The sequence below is a fragment of the Pseudoliparis swirei genome, chromosome 20 (genome assembly GCF_029220125.1).
Source record: "Pseudoliparis swirei isolate HS2019 ecotype Mariana Trench chromosome 20, NWPU_hadal_v1, whole genome shotgun sequence".
Taxonomy (NCBI): Eukaryota; Metazoa; Chordata; class Actinopteri; order Perciformes; family Liparidae; genus Pseudoliparis; species Pseudoliparis swirei.
This window is the reverse complement of record NC_079407.1, coordinates 7,971,260-7,999,050: the sequence shown is the minus strand read 5'-3', so window position 1 is coordinate 7,999,050 and position 27,791 is coordinate 7,971,260. Positions and strand designations below refer to the sequence as shown.

General features: G+C 41.1%; 1 protein-coding gene across 3 annotated transcripts in view; it reads left to right on the top strand.

Annotated features, from left to right (window-relative positions):
* The window catches only part of veph1 (ventricular zone expressed PH domain-containing 1), an 80,580-nt gene extending 56,627 nt beyond the window's left edge, over positions 1–23,953 (top strand). For 2 of the 3 annotated variants that reach the window (XM_056441102.1, XM_056441103.1), the window contains exons 10-15: positions 1,018–1,157; positions 1,502–1,636; positions 9,910–10,027; positions 20,631–20,767; positions 22,967–23,020; positions 23,430–23,953. In XM_056441102.1, coding sequence (XP_056297077.1) covers positions 1,018–1,157; positions 1,502–1,636; positions 9,910–10,027; positions 20,631–20,767; positions 22,967–23,020; positions 23,430–23,507 — 662 coding nt within the window. In that variant the 3' untranslated portion in view covers positions 23,508–23,953. Of the gene's footprint in view, positions 1–1,017; positions 1,158–1,501; positions 1,637–9,909; positions 10,028–20,630; positions 20,768–22,966; positions 23,029–23,429 lie in introns of all 3 variants that reach the window. The other variant, XM_056441104.1, reaches the window with a different exon arrangement.
* Positions 23,954–27,791: the final 3,838 nt, after the last annotated feature.

Below are 27,791 nucleotides of genomic sequence, written 5' to 3'. Positions count from 1 at the left end.
CCCTATAGATAAAAACGTGGTGTCAATTCAGATTTCGGGAGCGTGCAAATTTCACCATGCAGACAACCTCTGCTTTTCTTTTGTTTGCCGTCTTTTGTGCCGCAGCTGGAGGCTACTTCACTGGGTTGCATGTGCAAACTATCCACAGTCATTGCGTTGAGCGCTTTCAATGCTCTCCTTCAACTTTCCGCCACAATGTGAATACACTTATTGTTGTGTAAGTATTGCTGTAAACCAGGGATTCCCAAAGTGTGGTGCGCGCACCCCTGGGGGTGCGCGAGCTGCCTCTAGGGGGTGCGCGAGAGGAAAAATTTAATGGTGGTCTAATGGTGTAATAATTAATATTAAACATTCTCAGGGCTCTCAAGTGTCATTTCGGTCTTAACCAGTGGCGTCCCTAGGCTAAAAAACCCGGGGCTAAAGCCCCGGATGTTTTTTAATTCGCCCCGAATGTTAATATAAAAAATATAAAAAATAAAGATTTGGCACACAAGTGGTTAACACCTCCAGGTCGCACGTGACGTCATTCACCCAAAGCAGCGGAGTCAGACTGGCAGCAGGCGCACGTAACAGCAAGCTGCTGTCTGAGAGTGTTTCTATATCTACAAATTTCGCTGCTTCACTCTTCTGGGCTAAGCCCAGCGCCCCCCCCCCCCCCCCCCCCCGTCAACAACTCTTGCATTCTGTTGCGTTTTTTTTTTTACGTGTGGGGGATTGGGGGTGCGTGAACCCGATCGGGATGTAGAAGGGGGTGCGTGGTCTAAAAAGTTTGGGAACCCCTGCTGTAAACACAGAAGAAATCCTGAGAAGAGAAGATGTCTACCGATGATCTAATGAACTATTCTGTAAATATGTTCCCAAAGTTACATAAATCCATATTTTCAAGGGACGTCACACGCACGTCAAGAATAAGAGAGCTAACTGACACTAGTTCAGCCTGGAAATGTTCAACTTCAGCATCTGCGAAATATTCATGTTGCAATTGTTCTGTTTGTTTGTCTTTGTTTGCGTGGTTAGATTCAGATCGAGGATGTGTGGCCAAGCTGTCGTTCTCCTGTCCTCTGAAGGGCCACTACTGCCTGTACGCCAAGTCCTGCTTCAACCTGACCAGCCGACAGCCGCACCTCTGGATGCACATCATGCTGCTCCACCTACAGGTGCTCAGACAACGTGCTTCTGGTTTACGTTGCAGATCTTGTGTCCTTTTGGAAACCTCTCATGACGCATTAGATCAATATTACACGCTTTGAATTAAAGATTCATTCGGAAAGTCTCCACGTCATTTGGGGAATATATGAAGAGCTGTATACTGAGAATTATCCTGGATTGCAAGATGTGGTAACATCTGTTCACATCTATAATGGCAAACAAGAGTAGCATTGTTTTCCCAACGTGTATATCCTTGTTGCAAATGTTTGTTTTCCATCCCGATCCTAACCAAACCTCTGCTTTATATTTGTACTTTGTGTCTCCACTGTTTACTTTTCTCTCTCTTGACCAGAGTAAGTCCAGAGTCGCTCTGTGCTCCAAGGATGAGTGTGTCCAGAGGCTTGCCACCCTTTGGGAGAAGACGCAGCTAAAAGGAGCTCACAGCTTCCCCATGGCTATGACACAGAACACCACGCCACACAGGAAGGTGTGTGTGTGTGTGTGTGTGTGTGTGTGTGTGTGTGTGTGTGTGTGTGTGTGTGTGTGTGTGTGTGTGTGTGTGTGTGTGTGTGTGTGTGTGTGTGTGTGTGTGTGTGTGTGTGTGTGTGTGTGTGTGTGTGTGTGTGTGTGTGCTTTCCCCTTATCTGTCTCGAGCAGAGAGAATGAAGTCATCGGTAGTGAAACAAAAAAGACAAAACTTCAACATAGGAAAGTATCAAAGTTCAACATCCACTTTGTTTAAAAATGGAATGCACTAAATGGACACTTCTGTATACAAGGCCTACTCAACCCTACACCCCTTCTTCATCATGTGCGTGTGTTCGTGTGTGCTCATTTCAATGTCTGTTTTAGTAAGTGTGTGGATGCGGGTGGTGTTTCCTCATTCTGCCCCTTCATAGTATGACAAGCTAAGTGGTTGCTAGGAAATAATTCGACTAAAGAAAATACAGCTGTGGTCTGTCTTTCTCTAGACTTGTGTTGTGGCTTCTATCAGATAGACCAGCTATGGTTACCACATGCAGCATGAACGTACCAGTTATTCATAAACACCCACTCACACACACACCCACTCAAACACTATACACCAGGCTGCAGTGCGGGAGTTAATATTCAGATACGCTACTTCAATAATAGTACAAATTCCACACTGTAAAATTGTGATAAATGCTGTCCCAGAGCCCAAAGTCACATTATCATAATGCTTGCTTTGTCCAGACCTCACAATTATTAAGCATAAATTCTAAATAACAGAATAATTAACATTGTATAATAATGATAATTAGCAACAAATCAAAGGCTTTTTAAAAGCTGAAACCATGAATCATTTTTGAATTCATGAAAAAAATGATCAATTATAAAAAATATTTATTTTTTGGTGTATTTGTCTGAACTGTTTGGTCGACCAGAGCTGTCAAATAGTTCTAGTGAATTAAAAATGCAATATTTAAGGAGAAAGTGGAAAAGGAAAGATGCATGTTGAGTATAAGTACCTCAAAGTTTTACTTAAATGAACTTGGGTCCATTCCTCCCCTGCAGGGCAGGACGACTCACGCTGTGAGACGCTCAATGCTTCAAACGTGGTTATAAACTTCTGTTTTTACGTTTTTTTCCTGTATCAGTCCCCGGTAAAACTTCTGATTTACGTGCTTGGCCACCAGTAAAATATGCTTTGTGCAGTTCTCGACTGGCCCCCCTGACTGGACCACTCATACCTCATACCCGAAGGGAATAGTTTGACATTTCGAAATCAGCTCATTTGCTTGCTTCAGAGTTAAATGAGAAGATCAATATCCTCTCAGGAAAAGTATGTCTGTGGGAAAAGTATGAAGCCTGCAGCCAGTCAGCGTAGCTTAGCATAGGACTGGACACAGGGGGCAACAGCTTCCTTGGCTTTGTCCAAAGATAACAGAAAACTACATGAGCCTCCAAGCCTCACGAACTAGTATGTTTTATGTTGCTTGTTTAAGCTTTAAATACAGATCGCTTCTTGGGGGACGTTTTCTTTCACCAGAAGGCTTTTCACAACGTGCGCTCCAAGTGTTTCGAACAGATACAGACCTGATGAGCAGTGTGGAGCTGATCAGAGCCGCCATTAATGAGATGGCCTAACAAACCCGCCAAGTACACAGTGTACTCTGTCAGAATTATACACTTTTGACGTCCCTTTTTCTTTCAAAATGGATCAGAAAAGCGAAGCTGTGAATTAACAGCAGAGAGGGAAGAAGAAGGTCACGACCTTTCCCTCCATCCATGTGCTTTGCATTTCCTCTTTGCTTTCTTTACCACTCTATTAGTCCTACAGCTTTACTCGCTGTCAGCCAATAAGAAACACATGTAGTGGAAGACGAGGAGAGGAGAGATGCGAGAGGAAGGAAAAGCTGTTGCATATATGAGACAGAAAGGGTTATCGAATGTGTCTGATCTGATTTAAAAGGACACGAGGCTCCACAGATATACAAATGAGTTATGTGCAGCCTCTGGCAACTTATGTGAGTCGTTTTTGTGACGAAGATGGCAACAAGCTTTGGTGAGCAAAGATGAGAGGGATGGAGGGAATTAACATCTAAATGACCCACCAAATTAGGGGGCTGCATCATTGCGTTAATCATAAGAGACGAGAGGGTAAAGTGGAGATTGATGGATGAAAGAAAAGGACATGATGGGCAAAAAAACATGCAGACATTGAGGGATTAGGATAAAGCATGAAAGAAGTGTCAAACCGTAAGTAAATGAAGAAAAGGGAAAAGAGGTAAAAGAGATCTAGGGAGAGGAAAGGACAACCACGTATTTTAGGGAAAGCAGAAGAAGTAAAGACAACATATGTGACATGCGGAGTGATTAAACACTGATGAAGGAGGAAGATGTGAACATACACACTGAAAAAGACTGAGGGGGAAAGATTGTGAAGAAGTAGAATACAATAAAAAACGATTGTGGAGAGGATGTGGCGAGAGAAAGAGGAAAAGAGGGAAGACACGGCGTGAGATATGACGGCAGCAACGTGGAAGCCTGCGCAGGGAAATACTTATTATTATTTCACCTCCTGCCTTTGGCCCAGAGGGAGAGCGTTTTGTTCATTCCACTTTTAGTGGAGATAAAGTTTGGTGGTGGATGAGGATGAAGGGCTGAATACCATGAGATAGAGTAAAGCTAAAGCCTGAGATTAGATAAAGATATGTGGGGAAAGAAAGACCAAAACAACAGTCAGGACGGGAGGACAAAGACTCACAGGATGTGAGAGTTGTCTGTCTGCGCCTGATTGAACCGGCTTGTCATATCAGGACATCGTGCGTTCATGGCCAGACATCGTGAGAAATGTTCAAAAGAACCGAAAATAAAGCCGTTGCCTTGTTTAGGGGCTTCGTCCACTCCCCTTTCCGACACTCCCACTTCTTATCCACTCACCTCTCTCCTGACTCACACTCCCCTCTCTACTCCTCTTCCTGCTTCCACCTCCCACTGCCCTTGCTTTCTCTCTCTCTCTCTTTCTCTCTCTCTCTGGATAAGTTTCTTCAGGAAACCTCGGAAAAGCTCCTCTATCCTCACATCTTCTCTACTGGCCTCTTCTTTCATCTGAACCTGTCTCCCGTCTCGTCTCATTAGCTCTAGTAATTTATCAGACTTAAAAGCCCCCTCCTGGAGCCACAGAGGCTTTGTACAACTATGTAGAACTCCCCAAGACCTGTAAACAGACTTTGATGTGTAAAAGTGATGGAGTTTCCCTTTTAAATACAATAAGATAATACAACAGTAGATGAGACTACAAAGAAAGAGGTAAGAGAAGTGTGTATATTCTGGAGAGCTCTCCATCGTCGCTGTCTGCCTGCAGGTGTAATCAGTCATAAGCTGTTTAAATAAATAATAAAGTAGGATGGGAGCCAGAGCCTTCAGTTATCAAGCTCCTCTTTTATGGAACCAGCTTCCACCTTCAGTCTGGGAGGCAGACACAGTCACCTCATTTAAGAGTAGACTGAAGACTTTCCTCTTTGATAGTCTTATAGTGAGGGCTGAATCAGGTTCACCTGGTCCAGCTCCTAGAGATGCTGCTATAGGCTTATAGCTGCCGGGGGACGTTTAGGATACACTGAGCACCTATCTCCTCTTCTCTCTCTCCTTATGGATGAATTTTCATCTCTCCATTGCACATTATTAACTCTGCTTCCTCTCCAGAGTCCTTGTGACTTCACGTCTCATAGGGTCCATTGGACCTGGCTGGGTCTGATGCCATGGCCCTGCTGATGCCCCGCCCACTCCTCCTCTCTACCTCCATCTGCCTGATGGATCATGGAGGTCTGGATCGTGGTCCATGCCTACTACCAACTAGTCATACACTCTGTCATACTCATAGAATGTGTTGTAACTCTGTAATGATTCCTTCTGTACACATCACATCTATTGCACCTGTCCATCCTGGAGAGGGATCCTCCTCTGTTGCTCTCCTGAAGGTTTCTTCCCTTTTTTCCCAGTGAAAGGGTTTTTTGGGAGTTTTTCCTGATCCGATGTGAGGTCCTTGGACAGGGTAGTCGTATGTGTATGGATTGTAAAGCCCTCTGAGGTTGATTTGTAATTTGTGATAATGGACTATACAAAATAAACTGATTTGAATTGAATTGATCTGATCGTGATCAAATTATAATTATCTACAAACAGCGATAGAGGGCGGAGGGTGACGTGCAGAAGGAGAGAGAAGCGGGCGTGCTAAAGGGGTGAAAGGGGGTTACATGAGGATAGACAGATTATATTGTTTCTTCATCTTGTTATTGGATCCACCTCTCTGGCCATGATGGATCAAAATGATGATTGTGTTTGTCCTCATCCATCTGTTGTCACTCTAAACACAGCGGCTTCCTCCCAAAGGCTCATTCACACCGCATACAAATCGGTTACTCTGTGTATTATGGACTTTCGGAGTATTATCGACTCCGGAAGCATCAATCTTGACTCATCGAGGTTGATGCTTCGCTGCTGGTTCTGTAGTGCAGTAGATATGGGCCATGTGTTTCTGGAGTCGGTGTTTCTCACACATTGTTACTCGTTGTGACTCACAGTCAGTCTCTCATCGCCTCTCCACTTCTGTCTTTCCTTTGTTGCTTTGTATAGAATAGACGATTCAAGATCAGCTTTGCTGTGTCATCAGTAAACAATGTTAGCTATTTTAATTACCTTGGCATTTGTGTCGGCACACATTTAACTGTTTAATTTTATTGTCTCTTATGTGAGTCAAAAGTCATTGGAATGGAGATGACTGTGTACAAGCTTAAATGAACAAAGTGGAGCGTTTAGCTCTAAGGAGTCAGATATTCACCTCGGGAGCTAAAAGAGGGAATGAATGTTGGACTTGAATTCATCAGGTGGTCACAACCAAGACTACAAATTAATAATCATATAAATGTAGATTTTTTTGGAATTGAGTCTTGAGATGAAACAGAGATAACAAAAGAAGAACAAAGAACGTCAATGAAGGCTTTAATTTCTGTTTTTGCTCTTCTGCCGACTGGCTTCGGTGATACAGTGATAGACAGACGCTTCATCCAATCACCGGCCACTTCTAAGTGTGCTCCCCTTTACAAGACACTCCTTATGATAGTAAACTGTAAATTACTATTTGGTAACTAACTCACTTCTAACTGTCATTCAAATGTACGGTAAAAGAAGAACACAGTATAGCATGGAAATATTCAAGCAAAGTACAAGTACCTAAACGTACTCAAGTACTGTACTCGTACTGTACATCTGTGGATGTTTTCTTTAACCGGTCTCTCTCATTCTTGTCCTTTCTTTCAATTCAATTCAATTCAGTCTATTTGTATAGCCCATTTTCACAAATTACAAATTTGTCTCTTTCACTTCAAAAACAGAAAAAAACTGGAAAAAATCGAAACTGTTTAGGTTTTTTTATTCCGTTTTTTACAAATAAACTATGTTTTGGGGCAACAGCTGCATAGATGATTGAACAACATTCGGTTAGTCAATTCTCATCCACCATTCAGCCTCTCACACACAGTCTCACACTCAGTAATCCTATAGTTCCTATATCTGCACACATACATACTCAAAGTCGTATCAGAATAATAAAGTGTCGTAAACCCACAGAGCTCTCTCAGCCACACACAGTCCTGCTCTAAATGTATCCGCCGGCAAAGACCTTTCACCTCAATTACAACACAAAGTACGGCTCTGAAGTACGGATGAAACTAAATGCTCGCAGTGTGTGTGTGTGGTGAAACCTGGGGTTTCAATGGTCCAATGGGGGAATACACACCTAAAAAAACAGCTTTCACAGATACATCCTCACTTGTTAACATCAAGGGCCGACTGAAGGGGCACGGTGCGAAAGGTCAAGCGCACTCGTAGCTCGGTCATTATAGTGTTACAGCCTGTTTTTCTTATCCTCCTTAAAATCCAGTTCCCTCCGGGAATTTCTTGCGAGTAGCTGGTCCGTGGTGAGAAATACTACCATCGTTCTGAAAGGCAGGGCCGGAGTGGGGCCACTTTTCAGCCCGGGAATTTCAGGCTCAAGACCAGCCCACTTTTTTCATGGTATAGTGGAAATTGGATAAATGAAGCAACAGTTCAGCTCTTACTATCCTGTAGTTCTTTTATTAATACCATGGTCCAACAAATAATGTAACGGTTAAATACAACAATAATAATCCACTTAAGATGAGAAGTTAACAAAAAATATGCACAACATTAAAAAAGGCAGAAGGGCGTAGCAGGGGTGTCAGACTCAGATTAGGCAGTAGGCCAGATTTGTTGGAGTGAGACCTCATGGGGGCCGTCATTGTCATGGTCATTATCATGGTCATTGTCATGGTCATTATCATTTTTCTGCATGAGTATTATATAGTGGTGATTTACTCCTTTACTACACCCACTTCTGAGTAAACAATGCATATTGGTTCATCAAGTACTGTACCGCTCTTTCTTAGAATATATAACTTTAATTCATATAGTGTCCACTGTTATCCTCTCTACCTGTCCCTGTAGTCATGGCCTCCTCATTGCAAATGTCGGGCTCATCATTTTCAGCAGGAGACTGTCTTATCTGCTGCTCCGAAGCTACAAAGAAAAATTAAGAGTTATATTACTGCATACTTCAATATCAATATCAATAGTATATATCAATATTTGCATAATATTTGCAAAGTCTATGGATCGCCATATGTTGGGTGATATAAAAAGGCTAATATTGTAATTCAATTAAATATTTTGCTTGGGAATAGGTTGACAACGCTACAATGATATTAATCAAGGCTACAACGTTAGCCGAATAGTTATGTTGCTAATCATTAGGCCTTTGTCTCTCTTTACCAGTTGCCACTTGTGTTTATCCTCTTGAAAATAAATCTGTAAGCTTGGCACATTTGGCAGCATCCTCCTCCAATGCCTTTCTTTTTCTCAACCTGGCTTTTTCAGCCCCTCCTGCCCTCTTCCTCCCGTCCGTCCTCCCTGACGCGTATCGTTGCGGTCGGGCCGGCCCAGCTATCCGTAGCTGAGAAAACTTTTTGGAAAAGACGGCTAAGGAACGAACCAACTCTATTTGGAAGAGGAGAACTTCCTCGCATGGTGTATGTACCATGCGAGGAAGTTCACCCCTCCAAAATAGAGTTGGTTGAGTTCCATAATGGACTGAACCAACTCTATTATTTGGGAGGGGTGAACTTCCTCGCATGGTACAACCCATGCAGAGGCTGCGGTGTCAGAATGCTGAACGTGTGTAGCCCACTTTAAGAGAAGATGGACTAACCTGACAAATGTCAACAAATAAAATTCTCGACCGGCCCAGAAATGAAGCGGCCCACCGGGAACTCTCCCGATTCTCCCGATTACCCACCCCGGGCCTGCTGAAAGGGATCATCGGATAATGTGAAAGTACTTCAGAGTTCAACGAAATTAGGTTAACCAGCGATTACAATATCACCCACAAAGAAACCCATGGGTAAAATATATGCAGTGAACACACACACACACACACACACAGGAGAATGATTGTTTCTTTGTCATGAGGACTGATGACAGTGATCCATCATCTCCTTGAATGTTCCTGTTTTTTGCAAAACCGGCCTCAGATAAATATGTATTATCTCATGGGTTTAAATGCCATTGAAGGGGGTTTGTGTGTATCGAAAGTGAAGTATAACTCTTACCAGATGCAGCGGATCTTCAGGGATTTGTATTGGTTCCCATTACTTTATATTCTGAAACACACACACACATATACAGTATATACACACACAATGATGCACGATTACGCAGTCCATGACTGGAATGTCAGGTTTTAATTACCTCTTAAAGTTGATGGCCACTTACAATATGTGTGTGTGTGTGTGTGTGTGTGTGTGTGTGTGTGTGTGTGTGTGTGTGTGTGTGTGTGTGTGTGTGTGTGTGTGTGTGGGTGTGTGTCTTCATGTACAGCAGCTTTAACAAGCCTTAACAGATTTCTGTGGGCTGGTTAAACCTCTCCTATAAATTCTAATTAAGTTTTCTTATTTCTTCTCGGTCTTTATAGTATTTTGTGTTATATAAACTAGGGAGAAAAGGGTGGGTAGTCAGAATAAGGGATGATGGATCAGTATTAGCTCATAAAAACCGATGAATATAATATAGAAGATCATCTATCCGTCGCACTTGTAGTGGTGATGTTGGTTACAAACTATATTTGAACGTAAGATCTTTTGTTCAAGATGAATATGAAGAATATCTGTCTGGACACTGGACAAATAATAGATATTCTATTTTCTTTCCGTCTGTCTTCAGGACCTGGACCGTCTCCAGACTCAGCTGGAGGAGGTGCGTTTCTTTGACCTGTTTGGCTACAGTGAGGAAGAGGAAGGGTGGCTTTGCTTCATGTGTAACAATCCTGAGAAGGCCACAGGTACACACAACACACACACACAAACATACACACAAACACACACACAGGCCACATTACACCATGATCAGTGTACACATAGTTTACTTTCCAGGCATAACCAAGTTAGTTTCATACAAACATAGACGTTTGTAAAAAAGCACAGATTTTAAGTATTTATTTTAACCCTTGTGTTGCCTTCGGGTCATTTTGACCCGATTCAATATTTAACCCTCCTGTCGCCTTCGGGTCAATTTGACCCGATTCAATGTTTAATGTCGGTGTTCTTTCGGGAGTCAACAAACAAACATAAAGTACCTCACACTTAAACTTGGAAAACAATATTAATTCTAATAATTTTCTGGAGATTTTAATAGCTGGGGTCATATTGACCTCAAGGGTAAAATATGTTAGTAAATATAAAGGTAACAGGAGGGTTAAACATTGAATCGGGTCAAATTGACCCGAAGGCGACAGGAGGGTGAAACATTGAATCGGGTCAAATTGACCCGAAGGCAACACAAGGGTTAAGAAATTAACATTCTCTGTAGTCATATTTATATCTGTGAGACATTTTTTGTCACCATTAAATTAAACAGGTCAATTACTGTAATATGTTGTGAATCAATGCTGATGAAAATGTTAATAATTGAAATAAGCAAATAAAATCAATGAATTCGAGGCCCAAAAAAAGTACGAAGATGGTCGAGAGGAAGCAAACAAGGAAAAATAGACAGGAAGAATTAATGTGGCAAAAATGTACCCGCCACTCCTCAGATATTCTCTCATATATTACCATCAAATAACTCACTTTGACGGATGAAATCCACCCTAAGTTTCCCCTAAAGTGCTGCTGCCCCTTCTTGCCCTCTCCAGTTTTCTCTTTACCTTATTTCAATCCTGTCAAACGCTTTCCTGGGCACACAGCTCGGCTCTGATGGTAAAACCACCGCAGAGCTGAGCTCAATGGGATGTTTTCACTCAAGATGCCATCACGGGGAAGGATCTTTTCCCACAACAGTTAGGAGAAATGGTTCTTATTTAATAGCTGCCAGTCTGATCTGAAGGAGCCCTGTAATCAGTCAGTCAGTGCGTATTAGTTTCCTTTGGACCCACTTCGACGAGCACGTTGTCCTGATGAAGTCATCCTTTTAGACGACCATCTGTCTGCCTCTCTTCAACTCGGGAGACTTAAAGCTGGATCTAATGTGACCAACATATTTTAAATATATACTGAGCACATTTAAAAGTCATAACAAAAACCAAACAAGCTCTTTTATACACCTGTCTCACACAACAGCAGCTACTCGCTATTCAGACTTTCTTCGTCATGTTTCATTTTCATATGTGCAATGATGTGGATTCAACCATTAATAATATGTGTTCTATAGTTTACTATTTCTATCCTTACAAATACTTATCCATAACATCACGTTTATCACTGTTATCTTTGCTACTGTTAGACTGCATATTTCTAATAATAGAACATCGTATCTTATTCCGCACTGTGAGAAACAAAGAAAGCACAAAGTGAGCAATGAGACAGTGAATTTACAGAGTGTATAAATCGATGAACGACAGTTTAGCCTTCAAAGGAAATGTGTGTTCAATCTGCGTGTATCTCTCTGTCGGTCTTTCATAGAAGCACTTATTAGTTATATAAGAGTTCTAGATTAGTGCAATTTGTGGCTGGTGCTGAAGAAATAATGTAATAATGAGAGTGTGTGTGTGTGTGTGTGTCGGTGTGTGTGTGTCTGTGTGTGTCTGTGTGTGAGTGCTATGGAGGGAGAATTTACATATGATTACCACAATAGTATCTCACAGGTTTTATTTCTCAATAATGAGAAAAAATAACTTTATATTTACAGTTTCTCAGTGAACATTGTGTGCATTTCCTTCCTCCACTAAAAACACTAGAAAAGACCATTTAGTTTTGAATATACTTTCTACCACCGACTGTCAATCAGTGAAATATACAGGTGTGAAAATGTAGGAAGAAATACACATCACTAGGATTAAAGCTAATTCCAGTAAGTAAGTAAGTATCATTTTTGATTAAAGTTTCGTGTCTCCTTCAGTGTTCTTTTCCGCTGCCAATTCAATATCCCAAAAAGCAACCAACAGCCTTTCCCCCACATTAGTGGTGTGCATAGAAAACCCAGTATGACGCAATCTTACAGTGTTTATTGAACACGCTTCAGGTGCTTAGAAAACAGTTAGAAAGTATAAGTCATCTGAAAGCACATTTAGTACTTTGAATAACACTGATTCACTCGGAAGTGGTTCTGTAGTCGTCAGTATTCAAGTTCTAAGATGATTTAGTGAGTGATGAATGATACGATGTATTATAGAAGCTATCATAAAGCTGTGTTCACAGCTTTTTTTTTACACTTTCCTCTGTGTCATTCCCTTGTCATCATCCATTTCTTCCACAAACACATACATGCACAGAAGTAAATGCACACGCACGCACACACACACACAAAGACACACATACACACACGTACACACACACACGTCAGTCTGCCCGATCCAAACAGAACAAAAGCCAAAAGAAAGCCGTTCTTTCAGCTCGACTGCTCTGAGCCAACTGAATGACTGCAGGGATCCGATGATTCCCTTTTAGATCCATGCCAGTCACTCTACATTCCACGATTGAGAAAAGCAATACTTGTCCATCCCATTGTAATGTTGTAATTGGAAGCGTGTGTGCATGGATACATGGATATTACTCAGGCATTTGTGGCCTTGTAGGGCCCATCTGCTCTGCATGTCTTACTGGTATACCCTTAAAGGGTTTGTTTACCCATATGACATAAACACTGTTTATTTTCTCACTTCCCCCTCGTAGCACGAGGAAGCTTTGTAGCTTTACCAATGAAAAATAACACTGTAATTCATGGTATCAGAAAGAAGTGAAAAGCCCACACGGGGCTGGCGGGCGTGGAGACAAATGGGTTCAACAAACACCGGTCTGTGTTCCCCATGTCAAACAAGGAGTCAGTGTGGATTTATTTCAAGGCACTTCCGTAGTTAATTTAACCCAAATAATGATCTTTTCCTAAACCTATCTAAGTAGTTTAGTTGCCTGAACCTAGCTAAGTATTTCACAATCGTTTCCTGTGAAGAATGGAGGAGTATGTTTTGTAAGATAACATACAATCATTTGAAGATATGTTGTGTACTAAATAGTGAGATTACTTCCTCGACCCTACTATGAGGAGAATTAATGGAAGTGTGTGTGGTGTGTGTGCAGGACATTGTTAAATTACTTTTTGAGAAATCAACTGAAAAGATTGCAGAAAGGCACAGCATGTTGAACAGCGTGTATAATTACCGTTGGTAAAACAATAATATATCTACTTTTTAATGTTAACCATTTGTGTTTAAACTATTCAATAAACCCATCACATCACTGTGGCTTATTAACACATGTTTTATTGTGTTAATTAGTATAAACCCACCAGCCATAATTAAAAAATAGTAGTAAAACACAACCAAACCTAACAGAGTTGCTCTAACATGTACATTGTTTACCTGTTAAAAACAACATGTATTGCATCACTTGTTAACACACAAACAGTCCGCTGTTCACCTCAGCATGGCCAGTGATGAAATTAACTCATTCAAAAGCAATAAGCCAGCATAAATAATTGAATATTTGTGATATGAGCGAGATAATTAAAGACTTGGCCGGCAGTGAGATTAACTGTAGTCTTGACATGTCCAGTAAAAGTGAATGTCATGGCTATACATCTATCCTGCGTTGCATTTAAACAGCCCACTGTGTTAAATAGGTGATCTCTCCGTGACCTTTACCACCTGAGGTCGCATGAACTCAGTTGCTGCCCTGAACCAACGTGATCTGATCATTAGTCACATAACTTTGAGGAAAAGGGGCTACTTTACATTTCATCCTAAACATGTTTACAGATCATTATAACCATTACTTTCTTTCTTTCTTTCTTTCTCTCATATATATATATATATATATATATACACTACCGTTCAAAAGTTTGGGATCACCCAGACAATTTCGTGTCTTCCATGAAAAATCTCACTTTTATTTATCAAATGAATATAAAATATAGTCAAGACATTGACAAGGTTAGAAATAATGATTAATATTTGAAATATTAATTTTGTTCTACAAACTTCAAGCTCAAAGGAAGGCCAGTTGTATAGAGCGTATTCACGTGACGTCAGAATCTCAATCGCGCCATCTTGGGGTCCCACTTATTAAATGTCAGAAGAAGTTGACCTGGCTATCGTGTCCGCTGTTTGATTATGCGAGAGCCCAGCCACCTCATGTCCTTCTGCATTACCAAAGAAAGATTTCAGGGGTTGGAATTGAATATTTGCAACGCTTTTTTACCTGATTTTACTCGCTCAACACTTTGTGGATAATTCGCTAGTTACCAGCACTAAAACAGTTTTCATTTCCGCTATCGACCATGGGACATTAACAACTATTTCTGCGTTATACTTGTTGTGGAAATACCACAAATGTCGGAACATCAAGCGCCCCGTGTCTGGGTTCATACGATGATCCGTAGTCGCACAGCTCCGCCTCCAGGACGAGTGTCTGGATGAAGCCGCTTCCAGCTCCTTCAGGACCAGCAGTGACTGTTTGGTGGCCGTGCTGAGTGCTGTTCCCATGGAGACAGTGTTTTATTTTACCTTGCAATGAATCACAGAGTAAAGGCAGACATCGCCCGACGGAGTTGCCATGTTCATGGCTTCCTCCCAAGTTTCCATCCACAGTTCCTTTTGCGCAAGTGAAAGACATTGATTTTCGCTCGGCGAAAAAAAGCAAAAAGAGATTATTGACGAGAGAGCGTCAATGGAAACGTGCCCACAACCCGATGTATCAACAGAAACACATGAGAACAGTCGTAACGCTCATACCGAGTGAAGCCGAAGTAGATGCATGACAAGTTGAAGTAATAGCCTCTTGTTGAGCTGATAAACCCATATTCTGAATCATTAGTCCCACATCCAACAATGAGGCACAGTATAATCACAAGGCACACCGCTTTGAACTGAAATCGTGTCTCCTTCAGGATATAATGGTCATTTCTAAGGGAAGAGCGGCATACAAATAAGCAAAACAATGCCGTGGTGGGACCCCAACATGGCCGCCAGAGTTTGTTGTGGTCACGTGAGTGAATACGCTCTATAGCTTATATCACCAGCATAACTGTTTTCAGCTGTGCTAACATAATTGCACGGGTTTTCTAATCAGACATTAGTCTTCTAAGGCGATTAGCAAACACAATGTACCATTAGAACACTGGAGTGATAGTTGCTGTAAAAGGGCCTCTATACACCTATGGAGATATTTCATTAGAAACCAGATGTTTCCACCTAGAATAGTCATTTACCACATTAACAATGTAGAGAGTGTATTTCTGATTAATTTAATGTTATCTTTATTGAAAAAACAGTGCTTTTCTTTGAAAAATAAAGTCATTTCTAAGTGATCCCAAACTTTTGAACGGTAGTGTATATATATATTTTATAGGGATTTTCCAGAAATATCTTTTCATTTTAGACCAAATAAATGGTACATTTAATAAATTGACATTAGGACATCATTGAGGACACTAGGACATCATTAAGGACACTAGGACATCATTGAGGATGAGGACATAAGGACATCTCTTGACTTTTCAAGCTCAGATGCAGGCTCAAGGACAGGCAGACACAAACTGCTTTCATTAGACACAATTCTCACACGGCAAGAGGGCAGAAAGGAGCCTCCAAGGCCGACACCGAGAGTGATGAGTATGGCACATTTCATAAAGTTGGTTTGTGATCCTTTGTGTCCAAAGAAAATTGGACACAATATTTTAGTTTTTTAATGTGCATGCACCTCAATTCAAATGGTTTATGAAGATATTAAACGTGTGAACAGGTCTTTCACCAAAATGAAAACGTCCATAAAACAAGCTCACAATATGTAGTCGTAGCCAGACAACACTAAATGTCCACTGGTAACTTACACCTGTCCAACTGAAAGCTGTCCAGCTCCATCCAGCACATGAGGTCAAAAGTTACAGTAAATAACAGCAATGACACATCTCACTGAAATAAATGTAGCAACTTGACTTCAGACCCCGTGCAATTTGGAATTAAGTCCATGTCACATTTAGGTGACCCACTTTTGCATTTTCATCAGAAATGCAGCACGTACGTGTTCACATATTGACATAATGTTCACATTACCAGCTGCCACCCGATGACATTTTGTGTCCTCCGTTGTGAAGAAAAGTCGTTACTGCAGCTGCGTGATGCTTTATGATATTGTGTTGAGTTTAACTACTGGAATGCCTTTGAAGCGAGCAAAGATGTGTGTGTGTGTCTGTGTGTGTCTGTGTGTGCGTGTGCTTGTATATACAGGTATAACATGTCCACTCTCGCTTTCACTTCTGTTTGTTTTCTGGCCTTATTTCGTAGTTCTTGACTGAACTTTTAACACCTTCATCACAAATGTACACTCACTTTAAAGTGCTGCAGAGAAAGCCTCACTCCCTCATGCCTCTACATGTGGGTTTGAACACACACACACACACACACACACACACACTCATGTCTGGAAGACTAATACCGTTTGCAAAAAGAAAACCCCAAGGAAGACTTTCCTTCATTTTACCATCAATCAGTGAAGACACAATAGACAGAAAGTCCCACTTCCAGGAATTATGTTGCAAATTCGGAAGATTCCTCTGCTAAAGGCAGAAATCCATCACGCTGTGCCAACATTTAGGAGTGAGAGCCATTATTACAGATGGAGTTTTGAAAGTGTGATTTTTGATATTCTGTTTTTATCCTCATGCAGGGCTGCGCTTATAAGGACACATGTTAGGTAATACCTTCTTATTGACGTGAAAGGATAATCATTTCAGGGTATTAGCCTCGTTCCCATGATTTTGTATCCAGTAAGCTAATGAGGACAATGTTTTTTTTAAATTGGTCCAGCACTGTGGGAAAACGATGTTGGGAAACGAGCTGCGAGGGCATTTGCACAGCGTCAATGTGTCATTATGCTGACTAATCCTCCGCTGCAGAGAAATAAAATGTGTTTTCTTAGCTTTCATCTGATCCGGTCTGTATTTTTTTTAAACATCGATATTCAATGCCATTGGTGATACTAGGGGACACATTGACATTGAGGGTATAACATTTTAGATTTTGATTTAAGCATGAATAAAGGTTAAAATTGTCGCACCGGTTCTCTCGACAAGAAGCTTGTTGTTGATACTTTTATGTGCGTGTGCTGTATATTGTCTTTACAATCAAAACAATCGAAATACGTCTGTTTGCGTTCCCTCGGCTGTTTTTCCCCCTTCTGAATCATGTTTTTGCAAAGCCAGGCATGTTACAAGAAGCATTTTTTCTTTCTCTCTGTTATGACTTCCATCACTCAAAAATGAAAAAGATGACATTAGCACAGTTGGAGTGCTGGTACCTTGTTTCCAGCCACATGTTTTCTTCATGGTGATCATAACTAGGGTGAGTCAGTGAACTGTGGGTTAAGCCCACAGTTCCATCTCATTGTTCACCTCACCCTCGTGTTGTCGTGCTCCAGCCAAACTCAATAAACACCAAACCACACACATTTATCCACAAATATACTCCTTCTCATATCATACTTATGAAAGCCAAGCAGCTTGACACATAGAAACATGAACGTGTAATGAGGCTCGTTTGAGTGCTTGAGCTCTTTCCGTTTGGGTCGGACATTGGACTCTTGCCTGTGGAGCTCAAAACGTAGCGCTGGAAGAGAAGTAACGGGAGAAGATTCCGAGATTAAAACAATGGGTTCTGGGTCATGTGGACGGATCTGAAGAGAAGCCTAAATGTAGCAGAAACGTACATTTGTTGCAACTCGGCGTTTGGTTTTTGCGTCTTTGTCTCAGAGGAGATGTTGCGAGTTACAGAACTCGCCGGAGGCTCACAACCAATCCAGGGATCACTTTCCAGGTGTCGGCATCAAAGCGGCGATACGGGACGAGGCCCCTTGATTTATGCACCAGACAAGTTTATCTACGCACCCTGAAAATATGTGTTAGATGATGCAGAGAAGCCGGCACACCATAATGATGGGAGTGTGTCCAACTGTATTATGAGCAGTGTGTCTGCTGAAACTGACAGGAAGTCAATGTGCAGAGGACACACACACACACACACACACAGACCGACAATTTGGAAGGAATGTAAATGTCTTACTCAAGTAGATCATCAGTAGAATATGAAAAGCAATTCATATTAATACACTTTGAGTAAAAACAGACCCGTTGACGGCAGTTCACTTTTATTGCTGGATGCTGGACGCACTAAAGTTCCAACTGAACTCTTTGAATGGCTCCGCCCCCCAAAAATATTAAGGATGATGAGGAAATCAATGGTTCTGTTACAACCGTGCAAAGGATGTTGTTCTCTATTGTGTTCTTTTGTGTAATGTTGTATCATTATTGATTTAAGATGCTATTCTTTGAGCAATTCATAATTTTTCTTGGTCTATAAATCTGAAATCATATCATACCCATAAGGCCCATAAAAGATTTGCAGACTCTGAAATGATTTTTTCATGAAATCTGTCTAAAAACTGAAAGGTATTTGATTTATAATTATGTGAAACAGTTGACCGACATACACGCACACACACACTTTGATCGGATTGCTGTACTCTCTTGACTGCTTTACTCATCGCCGTGAACACAAAGAGTGGCTCTGTTTTTGCGGTCAACATCTGAAGTCCTGGTTTGCTGGCAACAAACCGAAACCAGTCCAATCCTCTGTGGTCCGGGGACTCAGACACACAGTCAAACATGTCACACAATCAGTTACTGAAAATGTATGTTTGATCACACGCTGCATCTCCATTCAAGCAAAACACTCATATACATGAATAAAATAGATCCATGTAACACACACACACACACACACATACAGAACTTGATTCAAGTCCAGGAGGTTGATGTGGGTGAGTGTTTCTAATCAGACCAGTCCAGACTTCACTTTGTGGGAGTTCTCCTTTATCTGATCAGAAACACACACACACACACACACACACACACACACACACAATACTTCTGCTGAAACCTAACTGAACTGAACCACTCATTAATGTTGACTGCTAGTGGATAAGCTAAAGTTTGTTTGTATCCTAGAATTTCATCTGTTACATTTTAAAGTGCTTTAGGGTTATAAAACATTACAACTACGAACAAAAAAAACAGGATGAAATCTAAATAAAGGAAATTGAGAACGGAATAGAACTAATGATGTAAGTCTCAGATCAGCCGGGTGACTGTGCTGTGCTTTAAATACCTTGAAACACTTTCTCTGGATAAAGATTTGCATTTCGTGCATTCACTTACAGTTTCAATGGTAGTGACCTGTTGTGACCTTTATATTCCATATCTCTGCTTTCTTCTACTCTACATTTAGCCAGTGAGATGTATTTTATGTTGCTGCCGGCCCATGTTCAAGGCATACAGGCATCTTTTCCGCTGGGTCCCATTCTTGAATTATTCAGGGGCCATGAGTCGGCTGCATCCACGAGGCGGTCACACTTGGTGTTGTTTTTTAACGAACACTAAAATAAACACTACATTTAAACTTGTATCTGTGTTAAGCAATATTTCTCCCCGTGTTTAGTGGAGTTTTCTCTTGAGAATGACAGCTTTCTCTTTGCACGTGAGACAGGAAGTAGTCCCAGAAGTCTGCTCTCGTCCTCTTTTTTCACCTCTACTGAAGCGTCCGTCTACCAGATCAACCGTTCCTTCTGGTTCAACATCCTGAATGTTGTACAAAATATAAGGCTTTTTTTATGCTATGATGTTACAGTATTGCTTTAAATAGTGGGGGAAATCCCGATAGGAAAAAATGGACATTTGTTTGCCAGATGTAATAATAAATTCGAACCATGTAGGGGGTTATGAAATTGTCCCGTGAGCTGCTCTTGGCTGGCCTGCCCGACACTATAAAAATAAATGTGCAGCGTCTAGAAATGTGCTAGTTACTGTTTGGTTGCAAAACACTCCACATTTTTTACTTCACCTTTCGGGCTAGATGTTCGAGTAATCATAGCTCATACCCACAGTAAGTCTAAGATGTCAGGCCCTCCCACCAGCTCATGAAAACATCCTATTGGCAGACCGTTCAGATGAATCCATTGATGGTCAGCTATAATGTCAAGTAAATGGGCAAAAACAATTTTTAACCCTCCTGTTGCCTTCGGGTCAATTTGACCCCATTCACCTGTTACCTTTATATTTACTGACATATTTTACCCTTGGGGTCAATTTGACCCCAGCAATTAAAACCTCCAGAAAATTATTAGAATTAATATTGTTTTCCAAGTTTAAGTGTGAGGTACTTTATGTTTGTTTGTTGACTACCTAAATAGCCCTTTAAATATATAAAAAAGTTGATATTTCTTATATGTTTGACAGTGAAAAAGAGCCTGGGGTCAAATTGACCCGAAAGAACACCGACATTAAACATTGAATGGAGTCAAATTGACCCTAAGGTAACAGGAGGGTTAAAGCAGTACATTTGATTTCTGTCTGTCATTTTTCCCTTCTGTTTCTCTCTGACTGTATGTTGGGCCTTCTAGTTGTGAACCAGGAGGGACAGCCTCTGATCGAGGGGAAGCTAAAGGAGAAGCAGGTCCGCTGGAAGTTCATCAAGCGCTGGAAAACCCGTTACTTCACCCTGGCAGGAAACCAGCTCCTCTTCCGGAGAGGAAAATCAGTACGTAATTAATAAAAAGCAACCCTCCTCACACATGTACACACTGTCCCCGGCCTCAATTTAGAACATCTTTTTTCATGTTTCCTAGTTCCGTGTCATTTGAATCATGATGAAACTCTGTATAAAACAGTGGAAATCACGTTAGGGGATGAGCTCATTATCCCCTCAGGAGCATCTGGGGAATCCGACTGTAATAAGCCATGGCCCCGGTAAGGCCTCTTGGGGGACTCCCACGGCTATAGCATGATTCTGCATGAGTCACTCTCACCCACTATGACTGAAAGCAAATGTCATTACGCACAAGTAGCAAACACACAGCAGGAGGTATTCCCTCGTACAGCTTCATTGAAGAGATGTGTCCCTACGGGTTGCACCAACGCAATTGTTCCTGCAACTTCCTGGAAGGTCGGACAAAGGCTAAGGTCTTTCCGCGCGAAGGAAAAGTGTGTTTAATCAGAAAACACGGTCCAAACTTTGTGAAGGTCATATTTCTGAAAACTAGGTTTGCTGGAAAATAAGGTAAAGTTTGATATTATCCAGCTGACAGAAGAAAATCATTTTCCGTCAGCTCGGTTTACGATTTGTTGGGAAATTTTATGACACCTCTGTGTATTGGTGCTTATATCCGTGTTTACGGCGGTGATCTACAGTGAAACAATTACTTATAATTTAAATAATTTACACAGCCGACAGGAGATTGGCTTTCCTCTGGATCTTGAGACATATTGACACAAGCAGCTCCCATAAAGCTCGACATCAAAGAGGAATATCTTAAAGTGGAATATCTTAAAGCCGTGGGATAATTTTCTGGTATTCAGAAGTAGATTTGAGCTCTCTTTTTTTAAACTCCTAACAATAGTCGAGTTGCTCCATTCCAGATGGTATTGCAGCAGCCACACACTGGAGAGGTTCTGAGTCTTCGTTCCTTAGATATGTTGGTGAGCCTATGTTGTGAAAGAACTTTTTCCAAAAAGGGAGTGAGATTAAGAACAATTAAATGGATTGTTTATGATTGAAGGAGAAAGAAAAAACATTATAATAACTTGCTCGCCAACACAAAGGACAAATATGAATATTGATACCGTATATTTGTGTAACAATATAGATCAAATGTAATAAGGCTGTCTCAACATATACGGACAGAAAATACACACGTATCTCTCTGGACATCCTGAGTATCCAAAGGATATTCAAGTCTTTGCCTTAATTCCAGCATCATTGTCTCATGAAATGCAAGCTGTCAAGAAATATGAAAGAATAATAAGTAAGTTCCACATTAAAGGTACAAAATACTTGCAAAAACGCGTTGGTGAGGTGCGATTAGTTTTAACAAATATTGTCTCATAAATTGGTTTATAAGACAATATATTTCTGGTTAGGATTCCAGCGAACATCGGCCATATGGAAAAAATCATTAAATGTCCATTTAAATAACTGCATGAATCCACTGACATGAATCTCCTATTGTGGGAAACATCAGACCCTCTGCACAGCCAGCCGGGAGGTAAAACGGTGTCACACACACACACACACACACACTACAGAAAGGATGTGGACAATTCCCGTGAGCAGCTAACTCTGGTTTCGTGGTCATTACCACGAGAGACAGACCAATTCAATATCGAAGCAGAGAAAAGAAAAAAGAAGACGGGAGAAACAAGAGAAAAGGAGAAACCTCTCGCTTAACTGAGGGTTTGCGCCAGAGCGTTGTGGCCGTTGATCAGTCCGCTGATGGAAATCAGTTATCACATCGGGCCTGAGCACGAGTGACTTGGCGCTTGCCTCCCCATCATCTGCCCAGTTGTGATGCGCACTCACACAAGTATTTTTAACAATAGCAAAGGCCCACATGTTGCATCATGCCTGACAGGAGCCGACTGGGTAATTTGCTACAGGTGCTGTTTTATGTCCCAAACTACAAACGGTACTTTTTGTTCGTGTTTGTAAGGTGTCCGTTCAGACAATCATGTTAGTCAAATCAAACTTTGGGTCAAGGTCCTGCTCAGGATCTTCTAGAATGCTCGTGCTATTTTTATTAAAGGAAAAGATTTGAAGACATCCTTCACCAAAGTATAATGGACAAAACTGTTTTCTTTATGATAAAGATCTCTTTTCTTAAGCCTACATGTATTTACCGGTTGTACAGCTGATGGTAAATGAAGACTTGTCAACGACTCTCGTGTTTTCTCTGCCCCGCAGAAAGATGAGCTGGATGACATCCCCATTGAGCTGAGCAAAGTGCAAAGTGTCAAGGTGAGGAGGTTCATTGTGATCACCCCTCCAACACCTGCTCCCAAAACCTTTTGATCTTCACTACTGAGCACTACTTCTTTACATTACCAGCAGTTTAGTCTGAAGGTTACCGTTTCTTTATTAGAGGTTACATTGCTGTCATTGAAAAGCTTTTGATGTCATCTGATTCTGGTATATAGTGTACTGTGTAACTGGATCCGAATATAAATCCTCCCCAATCATAGTTTGTATGATTTAAGAAGGTAGCTCACATCCCCAAATACGATTGAATAAATGAATTACTGTAAAGTCGGAAGAAGGAGGTTACATGAAGCCAAATCACATCCATTTAAAAAGATGACAGCGACAAGCCTCCCGGAAGACAGATGTTTCAGTGTGAGGTTGTCGTCTGCTTCGTTTTTCCTCGTAGGTGGTAGCCAAGAAGCGCGTGATCGGGGGCTGCCACGGGCCTTTGAGATCTTCACGGACAGTAAGACCTACGTGCTGAAAGCTGAGGATGAGAAGCACGCTGAGGAGTGGCTGCAATGCATCAACGTGGCCGTGGCCCAGGCCAGAGAGAGGGAGAACAGGGAGGCGACCACCTACCTGTGAGAGCTTCACGAAGGAGGACACAGACAGGACTTTACTGTTGATAATACACACACAGATATACCTACACTGAGTCATATTTTGTTTTGCTGCAGGCAAACATTTTCACTGCCACGACTCTAACTTTGTGTCTGGATAGGTGGCCAAAACAACTTTTTATTCAGAAATAAAATGTTATATTAGCCAGCCATGATGTGAATCCAATTAGAATGAAGGCTGTCACTGTCCCTCGCTGTTACTAATGCACTCACTGATGTATTTTCAGCTGTGGACCATCTTAAATTGATGTTCCGGTATATAAATGTACATTAATGTTACAGTGTTAAAGTTTGAAGTTGCACCGGACTGGACCTCACAGTATGGATATTTCAACTTCCTCAGCTTGAGACCAAACACTACTGAGAGCTTCAACAGCCAAACTAAATCTGTGGGAACCTGGGACATATGAGTTTAATGATGTGTGATGATTGAGATGTATGAGGCCAGAGTAGTATTTAGCAATAAAGACTTTGTAGAAGCCCTCATTAGGACTTGGAAGCAATAATGAAACTGAAGTTTGTTCTTGAAAGCAGGAATGAGCCGAATGGACAGCAGTTGGCAAGGGCACTTAATGCTGGATTAATGTCCTTGTGTTTGTGTGTGTGTGTGTGTGTGTGTGTGTGTGTGTGTGTGTGTGTGTGTGTGTGTGTGTGTGTGTGTGTGTGTGTGTGTGTGTGTGTGTGTGTGTGTGTGTGTGTGTGTGTGTGTGTGTGTGTGTGTGTGTGTGTGTGTGTGTGTGGGTGTGTGTGTGTGACGTAGCCTTAAAGGAATAGCTCAACTTCACATTAAAGTGTTCTTTCTTTTCGAGAGTTAGACGAGAAGATTGATTCAACGCTCATGTCTGTAAACTAACTATAAATCGACAGTTAGCTTAGCTTAGCATAAAGGCTGGACACAGGGGGAAACAGCTAGCGTGGCTCTGTCCCAAATCACTCTGAATCTAATCACCATTAAAGCTTAGGCCTACCTGTCAACAACTCATATTTTGTTTGTAAAGTAAACATTTATTTATTTGTTTCCTGCTGTTAGCTGGCAACTCCTTGGTGGTGTAAAAAGATAAGGAAGTAGCTGTTCCCAGCCAAGAAATAGTCCCGCACATAACCCTGTAAAATCCCAACTTCTTAACCTATAGACCGAGCCGGGCTAAAGTCTTCCCTGTTTCTCGGGTTTGTGCTAAGCTAAGCTAATCAACTTGCTAGCTTCATATTTACCGTAGCCTACGGGCAAGATTATTTCCCAAAATGTGGAACGTTTCTTTTAATTCACATGTTTTCTTGTGGACCATGGATGTACACAGTTGACCCAAATAATGTATACAATGTTTTTTGTTTTGTTTTTGCATTTTTGATTCACACTGTCATCTTACAAACACAACCACTTTTTCTCCCCTCAAAGTCAGCAGACAACTGCTCAAGTGGAGTTATTTAGAAATCTCAAACGTTCCCTCCGACAAATAAGAGCACCTCGTATGAAGAAAGCCTTTCGACCCAATGTAGGGGAGAGCGGGGTAATGTGAGACATCGGGTAATGTGAGACACCCCCTGTATCTAGGCAAAGGAACCCATTTGTGGTAATGTGAGAATTATGTTTTCAAGCCCCTCCCATTCCCCCCTTGCCATGAAAAAGAAGTGGGTGCTGGTGCTGTGTTAAGTATGTTTTTTCACAAAAATTAGTTTTTTGCATGTAAAAGTAAATTTTCCTGCTGTGAACTAAATCAACTTTGTGTCAAACAAATTGATTTAGGTAGAAAACCATATATCATACATGTCGATGAACCTCTAACATATACAACCATGTGATTGATGCGAGCTGAAGATTAGCCTGAATGGCTAAAATATGTTGTTTTTTCTAAAATAGTGGCTGTGGGGTAAAGTGAGACAAATGTTATGGGGTAAAGTGAGACAGTTTACCCCAAGTTAAGTTTAGTCTTAAAGATATTTGAGTGTAATATTACATTAATTATGTTGTATTTGTAATATCATAAACATTGTAGAAAAGCCATCATGCCAAGAAACTACACCAGGAAGACAACATGGGGCCAAACACCCCTTGCAGAGATGGAGAGTGCAGCCGCTGAGGTCATGCAAGGACATGCACTACCGTTCAAAAGTTTGGGGTCACTTAGAAATGTCTTTATTCTTCAAAGTAAGGCACTGTTTTTTCAATAAAGATAACATAGAAATGACTTTATTTTTCAAAGAAAAGCACAAGATAACATTAAATTAATCATAAATACCCTCTATACATTGTTAATGTGGTAAATGACTATTCTAGGTGGAAACGTCTGGTTTCTAATGAAATATCTCCAGAGGTGTATAGAGGCCCATTTCCATCAACTATCACTCTAGTGTTCTAATGGTACATTGTGTTATCGCCTTAGAAGACTAATGTCTGATTAGAAAACCCTTGTGACATTATGTTAGCACAGCTGAAAATAGTTATGCTGGTGATATAAGCTTTACAACTGGCTTTCCTTACTACTTCAAATATTAATCATTATTTCTAACCTTGTCAATGTCTTGACTATATGTTCTATGAAATGTTCAATTCATTTATAAATAAAAGTGAGTTTTCATGGAAGACACGAAATTGTCTGGATGACCCCAAACTTTTGAACGGTAGTGTAAGACCTTAAGAAAAGCTGGAAGGGATAGAAATATTGACAAGACAACCCTCGAAAGATTTATAAAGGAAAATAGAAAGGGGAAGTAAAATCAGTATCCTGGGGTGCAGTTGCTGAGGCAAAGAGAATATTTACAGATGAGATGAGGAGGAGCAAACACTTGAAACAACTAGCTGACCAGTTCCATGGCCTTGCTCCAGTTGATTGCCGTGAACTGGCATATGAGTTCTAATCTAACTGGTTCTATCTGTCATTTGATTGTTAATTAAAACATTTTGCATTATATTTTGTTGTAGCTATAGGATTTTGTTCGGAGTTACTTTCAAGTGTTTAAATAAATGTGCTTAATTGATCTTAATCTCCATGATTCTATTACTAGTCCGATATTAGTTTTGGAATGTAGTTGTCAATCTAGCTGTCAGGATTGTAACTATTACAACATGTGTTGTTATGGTAGTTTTAAAATGGAAAAAGTAAGTGGATCACTTTACCCCCTTGACTTCTCAGGTCTGTCTCACTTTACCCCTAAGCTGGGGTAAAGTGAGACACAAGACCACTTTTTTTGAAACAATCATATTTTCACAGCCCTTTGTCCAAAAGACATTCTGATAACGTACATTGCGAGGTAACATCCTGAATTAATGGGAAATGTGTACGTTTTACTGATATATCATTTAAGCTCGCCTAGAGGGGAGCAAATGTAAAAAGTGTATCACATTACCCCGCTCTCCCCTACTTTTTCCTGCTCTTCTCTGAATTTACTCATGAAGCGAGCCCCCAAAGAGTTACTGCAATGGTCATATTTCTGCTCTTTTGCAATCTGGATTCTGCATGGACTGAGTTATTTTTGGCGAGAAATGTGCAACTATTCCCTCCATGTTTTACACGGAGCAGTGTCAGCTCAACCGTTGCTCAACACACTTTTAGGAAATCATTGAAGTTAATTTGCGGTTTCCTTCGGGATTTAGAAACTGTGCCAACTCGGTCGTATTGATTTCATTTCAACTGACAATTCAGTAAAAGGTTTTGACAGCAAGAGACAGTGGTGAATCTCCATCATTTAAAAACAGGCTCTTTCCAATAAATAGTGTGTTTTGTCATCCTGTGTTGAAGCTGTGCGATTGGAGGAAGTGCACGTGAGCACCTGCTGATAACATTTGAGCTCAAGTTCTCCTTTACATTCCACCGGAAAGCTCACAGCATGTGGCAGTATTTTTTTGGAGCACAACTCCCTCGTGTTGACAAAAGTGATTTGTTTCCTTCTGAAAAGTCAGCATGGCTCAGTTCAAAACCTTTTGAAACGAAGCTCCTCGTGGACGTGTCTTAAGCTCTGAACTGCCGGCACCAGACAAACGTTCGCGGTTGTCCAAATTGTGACGTGTGGCGTCTGATTGGATCGTTGTGTGGATCCTCGCGTGTGTTGTGTGTCTGCCCACCGGTGGAAGCATCGTCTGTTCTTTGATATCGAATGCGTTTGCTTTTGGTTACACTTATAGAACCCAATATTTGATATATTTTTGC